Source organism: Bufo gargarizans, chromosome 1 (genome assembly GCF_014858855.1).
Source record: "Bufo gargarizans isolate SCDJY-AF-19 chromosome 1, ASM1485885v1, whole genome shotgun sequence".
Lineage (NCBI taxonomy): Eukaryota > Metazoa > Chordata > Amphibia > Anura > Bufonidae > Bufo > Bufo gargarizans.
Window position 1 is genome coordinate 657,529,368 of NC_058080.1, and position 17,708 is coordinate 657,547,075.

Genomic DNA, 17,708 nt, shown 5'->3' on the forward strand with positions numbered 1-17,708 from the left:
AAAAATGTTATTTTTTTGCAAAAATTTTGTTACATTTCGATTAATAACAAAAAAAAGTAAAAATGTCAGCAGCAATGAAATACCACCAAATGAAAGCTCTATTAGTGAGAAGAAAAGGAGGTAAAATTCATTTGGGTGGTAAGTTGCATGACCGAGCGATAAACGGTGAAAGTAGTGTAGTGCCGAAGTGTAAAAAGTGCTCTGGTCATGAAGGGGGTTTAAGCTAGGGGGGCTGAGGTGGTTAAACAGGTGTAAATTTTTGGTGTAAAACTAGCAGTTTTACACGACAGGTGCGCGATGACGGAGGATGCGCCTATGGTGAGACGCACGCCTTGTCATAAATAAGGTGCACGCTATGACAGCGCAAGAGGAAATAAAGACTGTAGAGAGAAAGCTGGTCGAAAGACCCCCAATGTACCTGCTGCACTATATCTCTGACCAGCATTTCCCAGTATTCAGACTGTATACCCTGACAGAAAGCACTGTGTGCGGCTAAATGCAATGTGAACGCTGCCTTAGTCATAATCCATTGCAATATCCTCCTGATACAAGTGAGACTGGGCGGCGCCATTTCTCTTTAGTTCATGGCTTTGGCCTATTCTTTAGACAGACTGCCGTTGATGACAGAACTGTAAGAAACCAGGGAGGACCGCGCCGTGCAGCCGGAACTCCTGTTCGGCGGAGTCGTTTCCGGGGGAGGTTTGTTTGGTTGCACTCACGTGGAAGAGACAGGAGCGCTGCGGTACCGCCCGGTGTGTAAGGTAGGTGTGTGGTCTGTAGTAGATGCCAGGCAGGAGCCCGCTCGAGTATCTTCCCGCGGCTCATGGGTGACTGGAGTGGGTACAGGAAGAGGTTTTACACCGTGACCACCATTACTGTATGTGAGCTCAGCGCCCAGATGTGACATTGCAGGGATGCTGCACTTCTTAAAGGGGTTATCCAGCCCTCTAAAATGAAGGGCCCATCCTTAGGACAGACCGTCAGTATTAGGGCTTATGCACAGGAACATATTTTGTCTGCGTTTTGTGGCCCTTATGCTGAAGTCTATTTTTCAATGGGTCCACCCAAAAAATGGAAATGAGTCGGTGTGCATTCCGTTTCTGTATGGCCTATTCTTGTCCGTTTTGCGAACAAGGACAGGCATTGTTACAGTGGGTCCTCAAAAAAAACTGATGCAATACGGATGTCAGACGGACGTCATCAGTATTTTTTGTGGATCCGTGTTTTGCATGAGCCCTTAGATCGGTCTGACCCTTGGCTCCCGGGCTGAGAGTCACTGGACGCCCCTTTAATGGCTGAGTGCTCTTTTCCAGCTACTCGCACTTAATGCATCTAAAATAAAAATAAAAAATCATTCTAACTGTCTTGATGACACTTCTGCCGTTTTATGTCTACAGCTCCTATGCAGAACTATGTCTTACAGAGGAAACCCGGTGTGGAGTGTTCCTGCAGTCACCTGCTTCTTGATAGCCCTCCATGTGTATGCCAGAACTATGTATGGGACGTGTGTTAAAGGGGTCGTCCAGTCAGACCAGCCCCTGTCCATTTGCTCTTTTAGGGCATTTAGATGTCACAGAGACGAGTCCTCCACCCCTGGTTTTCCCTCTGAGAACCAGAAGCGCTCTTGACTCCAGCAGTGGCCTGGTATATGCTAAAAGGACACATATTTGGCATACATATGTAAATGGAGGCCCATTGTAAAGTATAATCCCTGTATCGCGTTCTGGGAAGACCTAATTTTAACGGGGGTTACACTAAAATAATACAGCAAGTATTGTACTGCATGGAGTACTCCTCCCATGGTTTTCAATGGGCGGCAGCGCTGCCATTCGCACATCCGGTGGCCGCAACATGCCCCTGCTTGGCGCGGTGTTAAGAGAGATGCCGCTGGTAGCCACAGTGGGTGTTCCCTCATTTAGCGCCATTCAACGCTGTTAAACCCCGAATGGGTCAGTGGAAAAACTGTGGCGGCTTCTGCTGCGGACCACACGGAGTCCTGCAGAGGTGCACCCACTGAAGTGAATGGAGCCAATTCTGCAGTAACCATGGACGGAGCTGTGTAGTTTTGGAGCTGCCACAGAACAGCTGATTGGCTGTCACTCGCAGCTGGACATCCCCTTTAAGAATGAGGTTGTACTAAAATAAAAGAAAATACTAAAGTCCGAATGTTATTCTAGTGAAGTCGATTTATAAGAAAAAAATGGATGAAGAACCAGAAAGAACCAAGCGGTGGGAAGGCGGCTACGAGAGAACATGGTAAGACATTTCCATACTTATGGTTTATTATGTTCTTCATAATTTGGTGATAATCCGTTAATTGTCCACTTCAGGGAGGTTCTCAAAGAGGATGAGTCGGGATCGCTGAAGTCTACCATCGATGAGATTCTGTTCAAGGATAAAAGGAAGAGGTGATGGCCGCTTTCATAGACCAGATGCTCATGTTGCCTTTTGTCCGATCCATATGGGGGGGGGGGGGGGGGGGGTTGGTCTACACTACAAATATAGTAGGGCCCAACTTATAAACCATTAATGACTCTTGACGAACAATGGGGGTCATTTATCAAACTTGCCCATACCAATCGGATTCCTCCTTTTTATTTTCCAAAGGAGCTGTCCAAAATGAAAAGAGCAATCCGATTGGATGCTATGGGCAACTAAGCCAGTTCTACTTTACACCAGTTTGATAAATGACCCCCAATGTCTGTATAGCCGGACAAAACTGTGGTTATACCGCTGCTCGAAAGGCAGTGATTCTGTTTGCAGAGTTCCAGCTATTACAGGTGCCGACAGAAGATGGCGCCACATTACACATTTTGTAACTTACTGATTAGCTGCAAGGAAAGTAGTAATGCTCCATTGTCTGTGAAAATGACACAATGCAGTGTTTTCCCTTTGCTTCAGATTATAGGATGCTTTTATAATGTATGACCCAGTGCAATTTATATATTTTTTTTTTTTAAATATAGAATATATTCAATTTGTGTCTCACTTTCAGAGTTTTTGAACATCATGGACAAGTTCGTTTGGGAATGGTAAGAACAGTTTCCAGACTTTTGCACTGTAAACCTTTTATGGGCTGTATATACAGTGTGTGTGTATATGTGTGTGTGTGTGTGTGTGTATAGATATATCTATCTACATTTCTTACCAGATGCGTCACATGTTTGTGATAATTGATGGATCCAGAACAATGGAGGATCAAGACCTGAAACCCAACAGACTTACGTGCACCTTGAAAGTAAGCAGTTACTTCTCCTCTGTTATTCATTGATTTTTGCATAAAATCTTTATTTTTTACAGGCAGTCTATTAGTTGTCATATATTTTATTTTTTTAAATAAATTTGTAGCCAAAAAAATAACTTTTTTCTTTCTATTAGTCATCCATATAGATATGCATTCTGATTTTGATGAGGGGAGCTCATGCTACCGGTCTTGTCTTTTCAGGAAGGGTTCATCACATTGTCAGTAGAAGGTGGGGTATAATGATTGGTTGAGTCATTCTTTGTACTGCTGGAGATTAGATAGGCTGGTATTGACAGTAGAAACACACATTATATATAGCTCCATTTCTCATGAAGGGCAGGGGAGTACTGCCTGCAGACAATATAAGTTTTTCTCTCCCTTTTTGTCTCATTTTCGCTTATTAATTACAGCTGTCTTTAAAGCAGCCTTAGGCCTCATTCACACATACGTGGATTTTCACAGACCACTGTCCATGAAAACCCATCCTGCTGAGCGCACAGTGTCATTGGTTGCTTTGACGCCATGCGCTTCGTGGCGCCGCACAGTAATACACTTGTATGATCTATATGAGTGTATTACTGTACAGCGGCGGCGGTATTGGTTGCTATGATGCCATGCACTTGTGCACTCAGCAGGGAGGCACAGTCTGTGAAAATCCACGTATGTGTGAATGAGGCCTTAGTAAGCCACTGCCTCTAATGCTACCAGCTGTGACTGAGCCAGTACTCTGCTCTGATGAGGGGCAATCACAGTGAAATGGCTGTCTGCAGATGAGATGCTGGCTTAATTAGTATCCATGTTATGTCTCAAGACCTGTTTAAAAGGTCGATCATTGACTGCCTTAGGCTGGTTTTACACGGGCGTTGCAGGAACATGCACAAATTTTTCCGCGCGAGTGCAAAACATTGTAATGCACGTGAGAAAAATCGACATGTTTTGGTACCCAGACCCGAACTTCTTCACAGAAGTTCGGGTTTGGGTTAGGTGTTGTGTAGATTGCTATTATTTTCCCTTATAAGCATGTTAAAAGGGAAAATATTACATTCTAAATACAGAATGCTTAGTACAATAGGGCTGGAGGGGTTAAAAAAAAAAATATACAATTATTATTATTTTATTTTTTTTACTCGCCTTAATCCACTTGTTTGTGCAGCCCGGCTTCTCTTCTTTCTTCAGGACCTGGGTAAAGGACCTTTTGATGACATCACTGCGTGCGTCACATGGTCCATCACATGATCCATCACCAGGGTGATGGATCATGTGATGGACCATGTGACGCGCGCAGTGATGTCATCAAAGGTCCTTTTCCTACTGCACAGCAAAGACGAAGACAGAAAAGAAGCTGGGCTGCGCGAACAAGTGTCAGTTAAATTATCTATATATTTTTTATTTATTTTTAACCCCTCCGGGCTGGAGGGGTTAAATGCATTCTGTATTAAGAATGCTATTATTTTCCCTTTATAAACCATGTTATAAGGGAAAATAATAATGATCGGGTCCCCATCCCGATCGTCTCCTAGCAACCGTGCGTGAAAATTGCAACGCATCCGCACTTGCTTGCGGATGCTTGCGATTTTCACGCAGCCCCATTCACTTCTATGGCGTCTGCGTTGCGTGAAAAACGCACAATATAGAGCATGCTGCGATTTTCACGCAACGCACAAGTGATGCGTGAAAATCACCGCTCATGTGCACAGCCCCATAGAAATGAATGGGTCCGGATTCAGTGCGGGTGCAATGCGTTCACATCACGCATTGCACCCGCGCGGAAATCTCGCCCGTTTGAAAGAGGCCTTACTTCTGGTGGTATCGGAGGCAGCGCTTGTTGAGAGACCATTTGCATACCTTCTCTCCTATTCAATAGAAAGAGGATAACATGTTTTTACTGGAAGTATGAGCATCATACGTTAATTAATCTGTGTGATCCACTTGGTCACATCTAGACCCTGATGGGGTGCCTTTGAGCCAACTCATTTACGGTACTCCTGCTGATGTATTTCCTATATATGCTCATGTGGTGTGATGACAAATTACATTTATGTTGTGTTAATAGAGCGACTATTAGACCATCGGGCTTGAAAATAAAATGTATTTTTCTAGTTTATATTCATACCGGGAGTTCATTCACCAATTACAAGCAACACTGGAGCTGACTGTTATTATTATTATTTTAATAATTATGAATTTTTTTTAAATGACCTCATTATGCCACAATGCATCACACCAACCTAATTTACTTTTCTGTGTTTTTTTCATTTTTAGTTGCTTGAGTATTTTGTGGATGAATACTTTGATCAAAACCCTATAAGTCAGGTACAGTTATGTGTACTGATGATATCCAAATGTTGGCTGCACATTTTCTGTATGGCTTAGTCATTAAATAAAATGGAGCCATCACCTCTACACTTTATATATGACTTACTTTACCGCTGTTGTGATTTTTTTTTGTGTTTTTTCTTCTCTGTGGTGCAGATTCCCATATTATGTGTGGTGATAAATATCCTGCATTAGCTTTTTCATTCAGTGTCTTGTCACAGGTCAGAACTTAAAGGGGTTGTCTCATCTCAGACAATGGGGGCATATTGCTAGGATATGCCCCCATTGTCTTATAGGTGCGGGTCCCACCAGTCCAGTGGTGACTCTCCCCATAGAAGTGAATGGAAGCGCATCGCACATGACCGGCTCCCATTCACTTCTATGGAATTAGCCGAGAGCGGCCCCATAGAAAATGAATGGAAGGCGGTTGTGCGTGCGCAGTGCGCCCTCCACCACTTTTGAGGCTCCATTCTTGATATAGATGCGGGACCCGCACCTATAAGACAATGGGGTCATATCCTAGCAATATGCCCCCATTGTCTGAGATGAGACAACCCCCGTTAAATGGTCTAGAGTTGCACCGGGTATCCAAGTTTCGATACCCGATTGATATGATACCGAGCCTAGTATCTGTAAGAGAACATGGCACGCGCTGCTCTCAGCGCGTTCCATGTTCTCAGCAGCACAGTGGTGAAGGATGCAGTGCCTCCCTCCCCCCTGTGCCGCGGCCACCAATGGGAGTTTAGTACTGTGAAGGAGGGCAGGGGCTGTGGCTGCGCCACCAATGAATATAATTAACACATTAATTAAAGTGTAGGCGGGGGTTAATTGCTAGGAATCGCAGCGCCATGTCATAGAGGGTGGGTACCGGGTATGTGATAACGCCGCCGGCACCCGCTGCCTACACTTTAATTATTGTGTTAATTATATTCATTGGTGGCGCAGTGTGCCCCCCAGTATTATCAAGTATAATCATTGGCCACCAAATTTTAACACCGGGTTATTAGAGACAAATTATGCTGAGGTCAGCCTATACAAATAAAAAAAATTAACACTCCACAAAAAAAATTGTACAACGGCTCCTCCATGTAGAAACATATACAATTCTTTATTGAATATACATTAGACAGTAATTGTAACATATAAAATCAGCAGTAAGAAGGGATGGGAGGGGTGAACTTCAGCGAGGAACAGAACCCTAGAGGGGGCGGCACACAGGGGTACCCAGGATACCAGGAAAAAGCCACACAAAAGGCCAACATAGAACATGTAAACCCCCGATATAAAGATCCAATGGAAAAGAAAGGATGGTAGGCCATGTGTGGGAATCAAAAAATAATACCCCAAAAGTGCATTTCGATCCCTCAGCCGCCTCCTCCCGGGAGCCGTAGTCCAATTTCTTTGTGGAGTATTATAATCATTGGTGGCGCAGGCACCCCCCCCCCCCCCCCCCATTGTTATATCCATTGGGGGCAGTGGCCACCTGGTCCCCTCCTCCTCATTAGTGGTGCAGTGGCAGCTTCTGATTGGAGCCCCAGCAGTGTAATCGTGGGGCTCCGATTGGTTACCATGGCAGCCAGGACGCTACAGAAGCTCTGGCTGCCATGGTAATCTCCCTGCTGCTGTGTGTACTGTGCACAGAGCAGCAGGGAGAGTGTGAAGTCCTATTCACCCTAATACAGCTCTATTAGGGTGAATAGGACAAGGGATTGAAAGATCCCAGATTCTAGCCCCTAAGGGGACTAATAGTTAGTAAGTAAAAAAAAACGCCAAAATACTAAAGGTTTAAATCGCCCCCTTTACCAATTTTACATATAAAATATATAAATAATAAAAAATTAAATATATATATATTTACATATCGCCACACCCGAAAAAGTGCGAACTATTAAAATATAAAAAAATATCTCCTACACGGTGAACGCAGTAATATAAAAAAAAAAAAAACACGCAATTCGCCATTTTTTTTTTGTCGCCTTGTCCCCCCAAAAAATAGGATCAGACTGTTCTATTATGGGCCAGACATTTCATAAAATGTGGATTGCATGCAGATTTTTTTTTTTGCGTAGTATCGAGTATCGCCATACTTTTTTATGGTTTTGAAATCGAATCAAAATTTTGGTATCGTGACAACCCTAAAATGGTCACTAACTTTTCACATAATATTGCACAAGTAAATATGAGAAGCTTTGCAGTATATCTTACTACAGAAAAATGTCTTTCCTCTTTCAGCTCTTTTACTAGTCCCTCCTAAACTAAGGAGGCCATTTATGTGGGCAGAATGATTAGGAACCTCTACCTGGGGATGAACAATTGCTGTGATCATTCGTCCTCATACAGATTCACTGTTTGTCAGCAGCAGTGCAATGCTGGTGAGAAACAATGATTTTAGGCTCTGCATGAAATGTAATCATTCGGTGAGGTTATTAGTCACTCTTTTAAAATACGTTTATTACTTGGGAACTCGCTACTTAAAATTCCTCAGGGGGTTTGGGATCGGTCTCATGTTTATTATATAGTGTATGTGCACATTGGACTTCACAGGGCGGGATAGACACCACTTGGAGACTTGAGGGGTGGTGTCTATCCCGCCCTGTGAAGTCCAATGTGCACATACACTATATAATAAACATGAGACAGATCCTGAACCCCGATCTCCCTGAGGAATTTTAAGTAGCGAGTTCCTAAGTAATAAACGTATTTTAAAAGAGTGACTAATGAAGATAAAAATGGTATGATTACTAGTCAGAGAGGTTGCAAAAGTTACGCCAAGGTCCGAGTGACCATCTAATCCTTCAGTATAATAATTACCTCCTGAGGGATCCTTTGTTTGTTGTTTAAATACATTCGGTGAGGTTTGCTCATTTATTGGGTGATCTACGGCACCTTTAGGGTCCATTCACGCGTCCGCATCCGTTCCGCAATTTTGCAGAACGGGTGCGGACCCGGACAGCACACTATGTGCTGTCCGGATCCGCACTTTCGGATACACCATTCCGTTCCCAGAAAAAAAAGAGAACCTGTCCTATTCTTGTCCGCAACTGCGGACAAGAAAAGGCATTTTCTATTATATTACCGGTGTCCGTGTGACTGGAGCCTTACATAACGCAATTATCAGGAATAAGCGTTTGTGTAGGAACGTTCTTCCTTATTAATTGTCTCAATCTTTGGTCCATGTGAAAGGGGGTCTACCATTCTCTGAGACCAAGAGACATACTGCCAGCTCAGTCCTCCTCACCCCTCTTATCACTGTAGACATCTGGGCAGCACGTAGTCTGATCCTTTAGTGAGCTGAGAAAGACTCTTCATCCTGGAGAATGGTAGTTTAGGAGGGAGGTAAAAGAGCTGATCCTTCTCTAATAAGATATATGATAAAGTTTTGTATTCATCTGTACTACTGATTTATGCAAAGCTGTGTGTGAAAAGTTTGTGACCATTTAAACATATATATCTATTCATGAATATTAATAATGGAAATGGTTCTGAGACAACCGGTTTGATCCACAATGAAAATGTGTTACCTACTGTATTATAAGCTTTGTGTTAAAGTTCCTGTTCATGAATAAAAAGGATACCACAGAATGAATACAGCTTATGTGTTAATATTGATTCCAACCAGGTTTATATAAAGATTTAATTTAGGTTTTTATGTCATTTTTTTTATTTTATTTTTTTATGTTCATTTAGGTTGGGCTTCTCATCACGAGAAATAAAAGGGCTGAAAAGCTGACAGAGCTTGCTGGTAAGGTCAGCATGTATCGTACTTTTTTTCTGTTGGATTATCGGGGTTGAGGGTTGGCGGATACTTTTTAGCTGCGATTGACTCTTTAGGATAAAGGGGTTTTCCAGGATTTATATATTGCTAGCCTATCCTCAGGATCGGTCATCAGCATCTGATTAGTGGTGGTCCAACTGCCTGGACTCTCGCAGAGCACTTGGGCCTCTTCCTAGGCCATGCGAAATCACATTCATTGGTCATAGGCTAGATGCAGCTCAACCCAATTCACGTGAATGGGGCTGAGCTGCGATACAAAGCACAACCGCTACCAAATGGATGACACTGTGCTTGGTCAGCTGCAAGGAGGATGCAGGGCTCGATTGAGAGCCTCGACTTCCTCTAACAGTTGATTAACAAGGTTGCTGGTGGTCAGACCCCCACCGATCGAAAATCCTTTAAGAGTGATCAGTGTGGTTGACTAGTGTTGAGCGAACTTGTGTTTTAAGTTCTGCGTCCAAAGTTCGGGTTATCGAAGAATCCCATTATGGATTTCGCTACCACGGACCATAACGGGATTCTTTTATAACCCGAACTTTGGACGCAGAACTTAAAACACAAGTTCGCTCAACACTATTGAAAACCCATTGTCAGATACCTTATAGCAGGGATCAGCACCCTTTGGCATTCCAGCTACTGTGAAACTACAACTCCCAGCATGCACACTTACTCAACTGTTTTTGTACCTCCCACAGAAGCGAAAGGAGGATGCTGGGAGTTGTAGTTTCAGAACACTTGCAGCCAAGTTTCCCCACAGATTTTCTTGAATGGCTGCGAGTCTCCGCAGCAGCGCAACCTCTCAACTGCTAATTCTTGGGGGACAATTCCAACAAAATGGTTTTGTAGAAAATGGATAACCTCTTTAACATATCGTGGCATTTGGCGCAGTTTTACCACTGCCCTTCAGAACAGCATCTATCTATCTATATAGTTCTCTTTTAAAACTGCACATAATTATAAATGGATGAAAGTTACATTAGGAGTGACAGTGATCATGTGAATGGTAACAATTAGTTTGATGTTTTTTAACCCCTTGACATCACTTTAAAGATAGCGCCCACTCACAAGCATAGGCCTGTCGACGATCGGCCATAATCCCTCAGATGCCATGTTCATTTGTGACCACAGCATCTGAGCAGTGAAAATGCGGGAGCCACATGCTCCCATGATCATGACAGCCTCCCCCGGCCGGCATTGGGGAAGCTGTTTGAGGCACCATTGCCTGCCAGTGGTATATTCCAACACAGGCCTGAGGTGGCCACACTACATTGGAATATAGTGAATTCTGTGATCTGTGACGGATAAATATCCATCACAGAATACAATTGGCAATCTAATGATTGCTTGTTATATTCACCTAGGGTGACTTGGGGGGAAAAAATAAAATGTAAGGCTACTTTCACACTAGCGGCAGGACGGATCCGACAGGCTGTTCACCCTGTCAGTTCACGTCCTGCAGCTATTTCGCCGGACTGCCGCTCCGTCCCTATTGACTATAATGGGGACGGGTGGGGTGCGGAGCTCTGGCTCAGCACGGCATGTCTGACTTTTTAGTCTGGCGGCCTCTCACCGCGAACTGCCGTGCTGCGCTGGAGCTCCGCCCCCTGTCCCCATTATAGTGTGAAAGTGCCCGTAAAAACAAATTACATTTCAAATTAAGCCTCTTTCACCAAAATGAAATTTAAAATAAACAATAAAAAAAATCATAGGCATTGCTGCACCTGAAAACGCCAGTACTAATAAAATATACAAATATTTATGCCATATGAGTTAAATTCTAAATGTGCCATTATTGTGTCACTTTACCTCCCCCCCCCCCCCCAAGAATTGAATAAAAAGTCATTAAAAACTCTTACGCCCTACATGGTATCAATGAAAAGCTCTTCAGGCACCAATATAAAAATGTGAGCGGATAGAATATGGCAATAAGAAAAAAGTTTACATTTTTTTCAGTATCGAAACTCAAGAAAAACTATACAAATGTGGTATCGTTGTAATAGTACTGACCCCGAGAATGAAGGTACCAGGTCACTTTTATCACATAGGGAATGCCGTAAAAGCAAACTCCATAAAACAATGGCGGAATTGCTTTTATTTATTTATTTTTCAATTCTACCCCATTTGAATTGTTATCCAGCTCCCTGCTGCATCATATGCAATGGTGCTATTAGAATAAGCCCTTATATGGCTATGTGAATATGGCTATGTGAACAAAAAATAAAAAAGTCATGGCTCTGGGAAGGCAGAGAGTGAAAAACTAAACCGGAAAATCGATGGGTCCTTTAAGGGTTCGTTGTTTTCTTCCATGTAAACTTCTCATAAGTGGTGCAAGGGAACAATGGGTCAGTTGCCTATAGCCAGGCTGCTGCTTGCGTTATCCGGTCTTTTTCTCCTTCTGTAAAATGAGAAGTGAAATCGGCAATTGCTTGTGACACTTTAGTTGTATTATGACATTTGACTTATTCATTGCACTTGTCAAAACGTGAAATAGTTTGTCTTTTATTTCCCCTAGGGAACCCTAGGCAACACATAACTGCATTAAAGAAAGCCGTAGACATGACCTGCAGCGGCGAGCCTTCTCTCTTCAATTCTCTCAACCTTGCATTGCAGACACTGAAGTCAGTACCTGTTCATTTCAATACTAAAATCAGTGTACCGTAGCAGAAGTGTGGTGACCGAAAAAGAGGAAAGCACTGTTTGGGGGTCCTTATCACATTAGAACTCTGTACTAGACCTTTAAGAAACGTGATAAGAACCCAAAAACACTGCAGCAGCTAGAGTTGTCAGTTTTACAGTCGGGATAGTAAAAGGATTTCAGTTTGCTCAGATACTTATAGTGGGGTCAGACAGAGCATTTGAACAACCTAGCCCAAGGTATAGCACCAACCAAGAATTATAAACTACTTTGAATGAAGTAAGAGGAGAGCTTCCCCTCAAGTTAAAAAGTTGGGGTAGTTTCAAGTTTACAAATTGGGGGTGATTGAACTAAGATTGTTTCTTTATGGCTCCCGTTAATTGATTTGGTAGGATTTGTGTTGCTTAGGCTACTTTCACACTTGCGTTCGGAGCGGATCCATCTGGTATCTGCACAGACGGATCCACTCCTATAATGCAAACGATGGTATCCGTTCAGAACGGATCCGTCTGCATTATATTTCAGAAAAAAGTCTAAGTCCAATTTGTAGTCAGACAGATCCGTCCAGACTTTACATTGAAAGTCAACGGGGGACGGATCCGTTTGAAATTGCACCATATTGTGTAAACGTCAAACGGATCCGTCCCCATTGACTTACATTGTAAGTCTGGACGGATCCGTTTGGCTCCACACGGACAGGCGGACACGAAAACGCTGCAAGCAGCAATCGGGTGTCCGCCTGCTGAGCGGAACTGAGGCCAAACGGAGCCATACTGATGCATTCTGAGCGGATCCGCATCCACTCAGAATGCATTAGGGCTGGACGGATCCGTTCGGGGCCGCTTGTGAGAGCCTTCAAACGGAACTCATAAGCGGAACCCCGAACGCTAGTGTGAAAAGTAGCCTTACTCTGGATGCTATTTTTTTTCATTACATTATTATTATTATTTTTTGCATATTTGACAATTAATTGAATATTTTTAAATATATCTTTATGCAGACACATGCCAGGACACACAAGTCGTGAAGTCTTGGTGATTTTTAGCAGCCTGACAACATGCGATCCATCCAATATATATGATATTATCAAGGTATGTGAGTCATGCTATAGTAATAGATGTACACAATATGGGGTGGATAGTCATTGCACCTCTAGTTCAGGGAATGCTGGAAACTTACAGTAAAAAATAAATACATACAAAATTGTGTCCAAATTCATATTGTGTGTTACTTTATAGAGAGACTAAAGGGAATCTGTGACCAGCGACTTCCCTATCCAACTTTCTGTATAGACACATAGCCGTAGTTCATCTGATTTAAAACACTGTGGGGGACATTTACTAGGACTGGCGATTAAGATGGCGGTCTTAGTCCATGTCCGCTCCCACTTGATGCGCCTAAGTGTAGAGGAGCCAGCCTCTACATAACTTAGGCGCTTTACCTGCAGCTATGCGACTTGCTTAAATCTAAGCCAGTTCCATTGCTGGCGTAGATTTAGGTCATTTTCTACACCAAAAACAGGTGTAGAAAGTGATGCATCAGATGGGCCTGCCACCGCGTCCCCTTTTTCCGCCACTTCGGAAAAGTGGCGTGAGCGGGGAAAAGTTGCAGATTTGGCCGCAAATGCCCATTGCGACCAAATCTTGCGGCAAGGGTACGTCAAAAAGTGGTGTACTTCCCATTATGAATGACCCCCTATTTTTCTTTTGTTGAGCTGACGCTCTGTTCCTGAATTATGAACTGTTTTCTTAATATGCAAATTAGGCCTTTGGTGCAATGAGATCTTCACCATTGCTCTTGTTGCACCCAAGCTCCACTCATTTCTCTGGCCAGCCTGTGATTTACACGGCCAAAGCAGCGAGGGAGGGGTTGGCCACAGAAATGAGTGGAGCTTGGGTGCAACAAGAGCAATGGTGAAGACCTCATTGCACTAGAGGCCTAATTTGCATATTAAGAAAACATTTCATAACAGAGCGTCGGATCAACAAAAGAAAAAGTGTTTTTATCACGTGAACCACAGTTATGTGTCCTAGGTCGCTGGAGACAGAGTCCTTTTAACAATTTTTAATTTTTTTTGTATAAGGCTACTTTCACACTAGCGTTCGATCGGATCCGTTCTGAACGGATCCGATCATAATAATGCAGACGGAGGTTCCGTTCAGAACGGATCCGTCTGCATTATTTTGGCATATAAAAGCTAAGTGTGAAAATAGCCTCGGACGGATCCGTCCAGACTTTCAATGTAAAGTCAATGGGGGACGGATCCGCTTGAAGATTGAGCCATATTGTGGCATCTTCAAACGGATCCGTCCCCATTGACTTACATTGTAAGTCTGGACGGATCCGCACGCCTCCGCACGGCCAGGCGGACACCCGAACGCTGCAAGCAGCGTTCAGCTGTCCGCCTGTCCGTGCGGAGGCGAGCGGAGCGAAGGCTGAACGCCGCCAGACTGATGCAGTCTGAGCGGATCCGCATCCATTCAGACTGCATCAGGGCTGGACGGAAGCGTTCGGGTCCGCTCGTGAGCCCCTTCAAACGGAGCTCACGAGCGGACAGCCGAACGCTAGTGTGAAAGCAGCCTAAGATGTTAAGTTTTACATTTGTTTCAATTCTTTCACTGGCAGTCCCTGAAAGCCAGCAAAATCAGGGTGTCTGTCATAGGGCTTTCCGCGGAGGTGCGTGTCTGTACTGTGCTCACTCGGGAGACTGGAGGTGAGAGACAATTCATGTTATGTTATTGATCCTTTTGTAGGATAGTATTTCTGTACAACGTTATGGTGCCTGTTTACTTGATTTGTGATGACAGGCTCCCTGGAAACTCCACTACTACTTCCCTTGCAGAACTAATCACCTGATCACCTTGCATCTTCTAAACCAGTGGATGATCTGTTTGACATGTGAATCCTACATGACATATTAAAGGGAACCTGCTTTTGTACAATGACCAACTGCCATGTTATGTTGCTGAGATTTACCATTTTAAACATTCCTGCTGGAGGAAGGGCCATCGGCATCGCATGCACAGCGGCGTCAAATTAGTTTGTGCATTTGCCATATGCGGCTCTTCCCCGTTAATTTACCTGCAGCTTGTGCCGTGTTGTGCCTTTTTTAAATTTATTTTAAATTTATTTCATTTTAACACTATATAGACAGTACTACTTCAGAGACTTTTTGAACATGCTGGTGGGTTTGGGTTGCAAAAAGCTAGTAATAAGTTCCCATTAAGTGTGAAATATATTACATTACTGTTAATATTTTGTTAATATGATTTGTAGACGTATGCTAAATGTTTTGTGCTGTGGAAAATATTGAGATTGAACTACTGTTATACAAGGACCTCTATGGTTTATTTAACAGGAGATTATCATGTTATTCTGGATGAGAGTCACTATAAGGAACTTCTGATGCGCCATGTCAGTCCTCCTCCTGCCAGCAACAGCTCTGAGTGCTCTCTTATACGCATGGGTATGTGTCCAGTAAAACCTCTTCATACCAATCACTATAATACATCCGTTTAATGTAAGCATTTTAATGTAAGCATTTTTAATGTAAGCAATGTATTGACATTTACTTTTCTTTTTTAATATGCATTCCGTTATGCATTCTATCACAATAGAAGTCTATGGCCAGCGTAACTGATCCGTTATGCCGGCCATAGACTTTTATTATGACGACATTCCGTTATGCATTCCGTCCTTGAATTGCGTTATGGTCCGTGGTAATAGAATCTATAACGCAATTCACAATATACTCAAACTTCAAAACTTGAAGTTCGCTCATCCCTATTCATTACAGTTCTAAGGCTCTGTTCACATCATGTTAGAGTCCTATATTTGGCAGATACCCTCGGAAAGGTTCCTGGCATACACACAAAACACTAGGGCACCATTTATCTGATGGAGGTCAAAAGAACATCCTTATAATATCGTTATGTTAGGTATATGTTGATGTACCTTTTTATTTTGCTGTAAAGAATCGACTACTCTATTACATACAGAAGCATACTGGAATAAAAGGTATACTGTGCTGTATACTTTTTTTTTTTTTTTTTTATATATGAAACTCGGTGAACGACATGCTACTGTAGCATATGATGGAGCCTTTGTTCGGAGATAGTATTGGGCGAACTTGTGGTTTCAAGTTTGGCTTACAAAGTTCAGTTTATCTAAGAATTACGTTATGGATTCCGCTACCAATAGTGGAATTCCTAGTTAATCTGAACCTTGTACACCGAAAAAACACAAGTTCGCTCAACACTCTTCAGAGAAAGGTGCGGCAGTTCTGACGATGTGTACATCTGATCAAAGGCTCTTTTGTGAAGTGAGCAGGGCCTACACTCGGTATATTGTTCCCACTCACCTCTGGACTGTATTTTATTACTATTACAATGAAGGGGTGTGTGTGTGTGTATATATGTATATTATACAGATACCTGCTGACTCGTTCCCTAGTGGTAGCCACTGTGGAATTTATTCTACTGGTTTATTATAACGAAAAATAAATGGTAATGGTAGATATATACGGTATACGGTTTCTGTTGGCCGTCTTAGGCCTACTCTGAAGGCCATGTGGCTGCCCCTTTGTAGTCTGCAGACATCCATGCAGTATCTAGAAAAGTCAAAGCAGGGCCATTATAATCAATGGTGCTTTCCTAGTGCCATTTTATTCTAGCCATCTACAGAGGTGTAAGTGGTCAGTCCTGGTAATATGTCTTCAGTGTCTCTCTTTATGTAACCTCTGTGCTGAATATTTAATTGTGATAAGTCACCCTAATTGATATCTTTTCCCTTATACTAGGCTTCCCTCAGCATACAATGGGTTCTCTGTCTGATCAAGATGCAAAGCCATCATTTAGCATGGCGTAAGTATATATCATCACCCTACTTAAAGGGGTTGTCTCATTTGAGGCATTGGTGGCATATCGCTAGGATATGCCACCAATGTCAGATAGGTGTCAGTCCCACTTCTGAGAAATGCACCTATCTCCAGAACATGACCCCTCACGTGAGTGGAGAGCAGCCGCCTTCCAGTAACTTATATAGGCGTTCCGAAAATAACCGCGCTCTGGCTTGGCTATTTCTGGCAATCCCATGGAAGTGACCGGAAAGGTGGCCACTCTTGCGTGGTATGCTCTTCATTAATTTCTGTGTAACTTTTAAAATTGCCAAGCTGGCTCATTGGCCTTTTTTTGGAACTCCCATAGAAATGAATAGAGAGCATGCTGCTCTCTCCACTTTGGGTACTCGTTTTAGTGTCAACTGCGGGAACCTGCACCAATCTGACTTTGATTGCATATTCTAGCAATATGCCATCAAAGTCCCAGATGACACAACCCCTTTATTGAAACAAAGAGGAATTTTATCAACCCCGTTTTCCTCTGTGGTTTATGCCTGCAGGTTGTGAAAGCAATTTTTACAAATCGCTGTAACAATATTGTAATATTCATCACAGCGACCAGAAAAAGACACTGAGCCAAATCGTCATGATCGTTCTGGAGCTTGTTAGGCTCTGAATCTTCTCTGTATATTACACTTTTTTTGTATATCTTTTTCTTTTAGGCATCTGGATAGTAACAGTGAACCAGGCCTCACTCTTGGTGGCTACTTTTGTCCACAATGCAAAGCAAAATACTCAGAATTACCTGTGGAATGCAAGGTTTGCCGTAAGTATATATTCATAATTCACAGAACCCGAGCAGAGCCATTTCTTTATTCTACATATTTGATTTCACTTTCTT

At 42.9% G+C, this 17,708-nt stretch overlaps 1 protein-coding gene across 2 annotated transcripts in view; it reads left to right on the plus strand.

Annotated features, from left to right (window-relative positions):
- The first annotated feature begins 685 nt into the window (after positions 1–685).
- Positions 686–17,708, plus strand: part of LOC122924694 (general transcription factor IIH subunit 2) — a 40,840-nt gene continuing 23,817 nt past the window's right edge. Inside the window, exons 1-13 of one of the 2 annotated variants that reach the window (XM_044276037.1) lie at positions 686–761; positions 2,178–2,256; positions 2,331–2,408; positions 2,996–3,032; positions 3,152–3,238; positions 5,507–5,557; positions 9,248–9,302; positions 11,848–11,953; positions 12,971–13,061; positions 14,596–14,683; positions 15,329–15,436; positions 16,769–16,832; positions 17,530–17,633. In XM_044276037.1, coding sequence (XP_044131972.1) covers positions 2,201–2,256; positions 2,331–2,408; positions 2,996–3,032; positions 3,152–3,238; positions 5,507–5,557; positions 9,248–9,302; positions 11,848–11,953; positions 12,971–13,061; positions 14,596–14,683; positions 15,329–15,436; positions 16,769–16,832; positions 17,530–17,633 — 925 coding nt within the window. In that variant the 5' untranslated portion in view covers positions 686–761; positions 2,178–2,200. Of the gene's footprint in view, positions 762–805; positions 878–2,177; positions 2,257–2,330; positions 2,409–2,995; positions 3,033–3,151; positions 3,239–5,506; positions 5,558–9,247; positions 9,303–11,847; positions 11,954–12,970; positions 13,062–14,595; positions 14,684–15,328; positions 15,437–16,768; positions 16,833–17,529; positions 17,634–17,708 lie in introns of those variants that run through there. The other variant, XM_044276038.1, reaches the window with a different exon arrangement.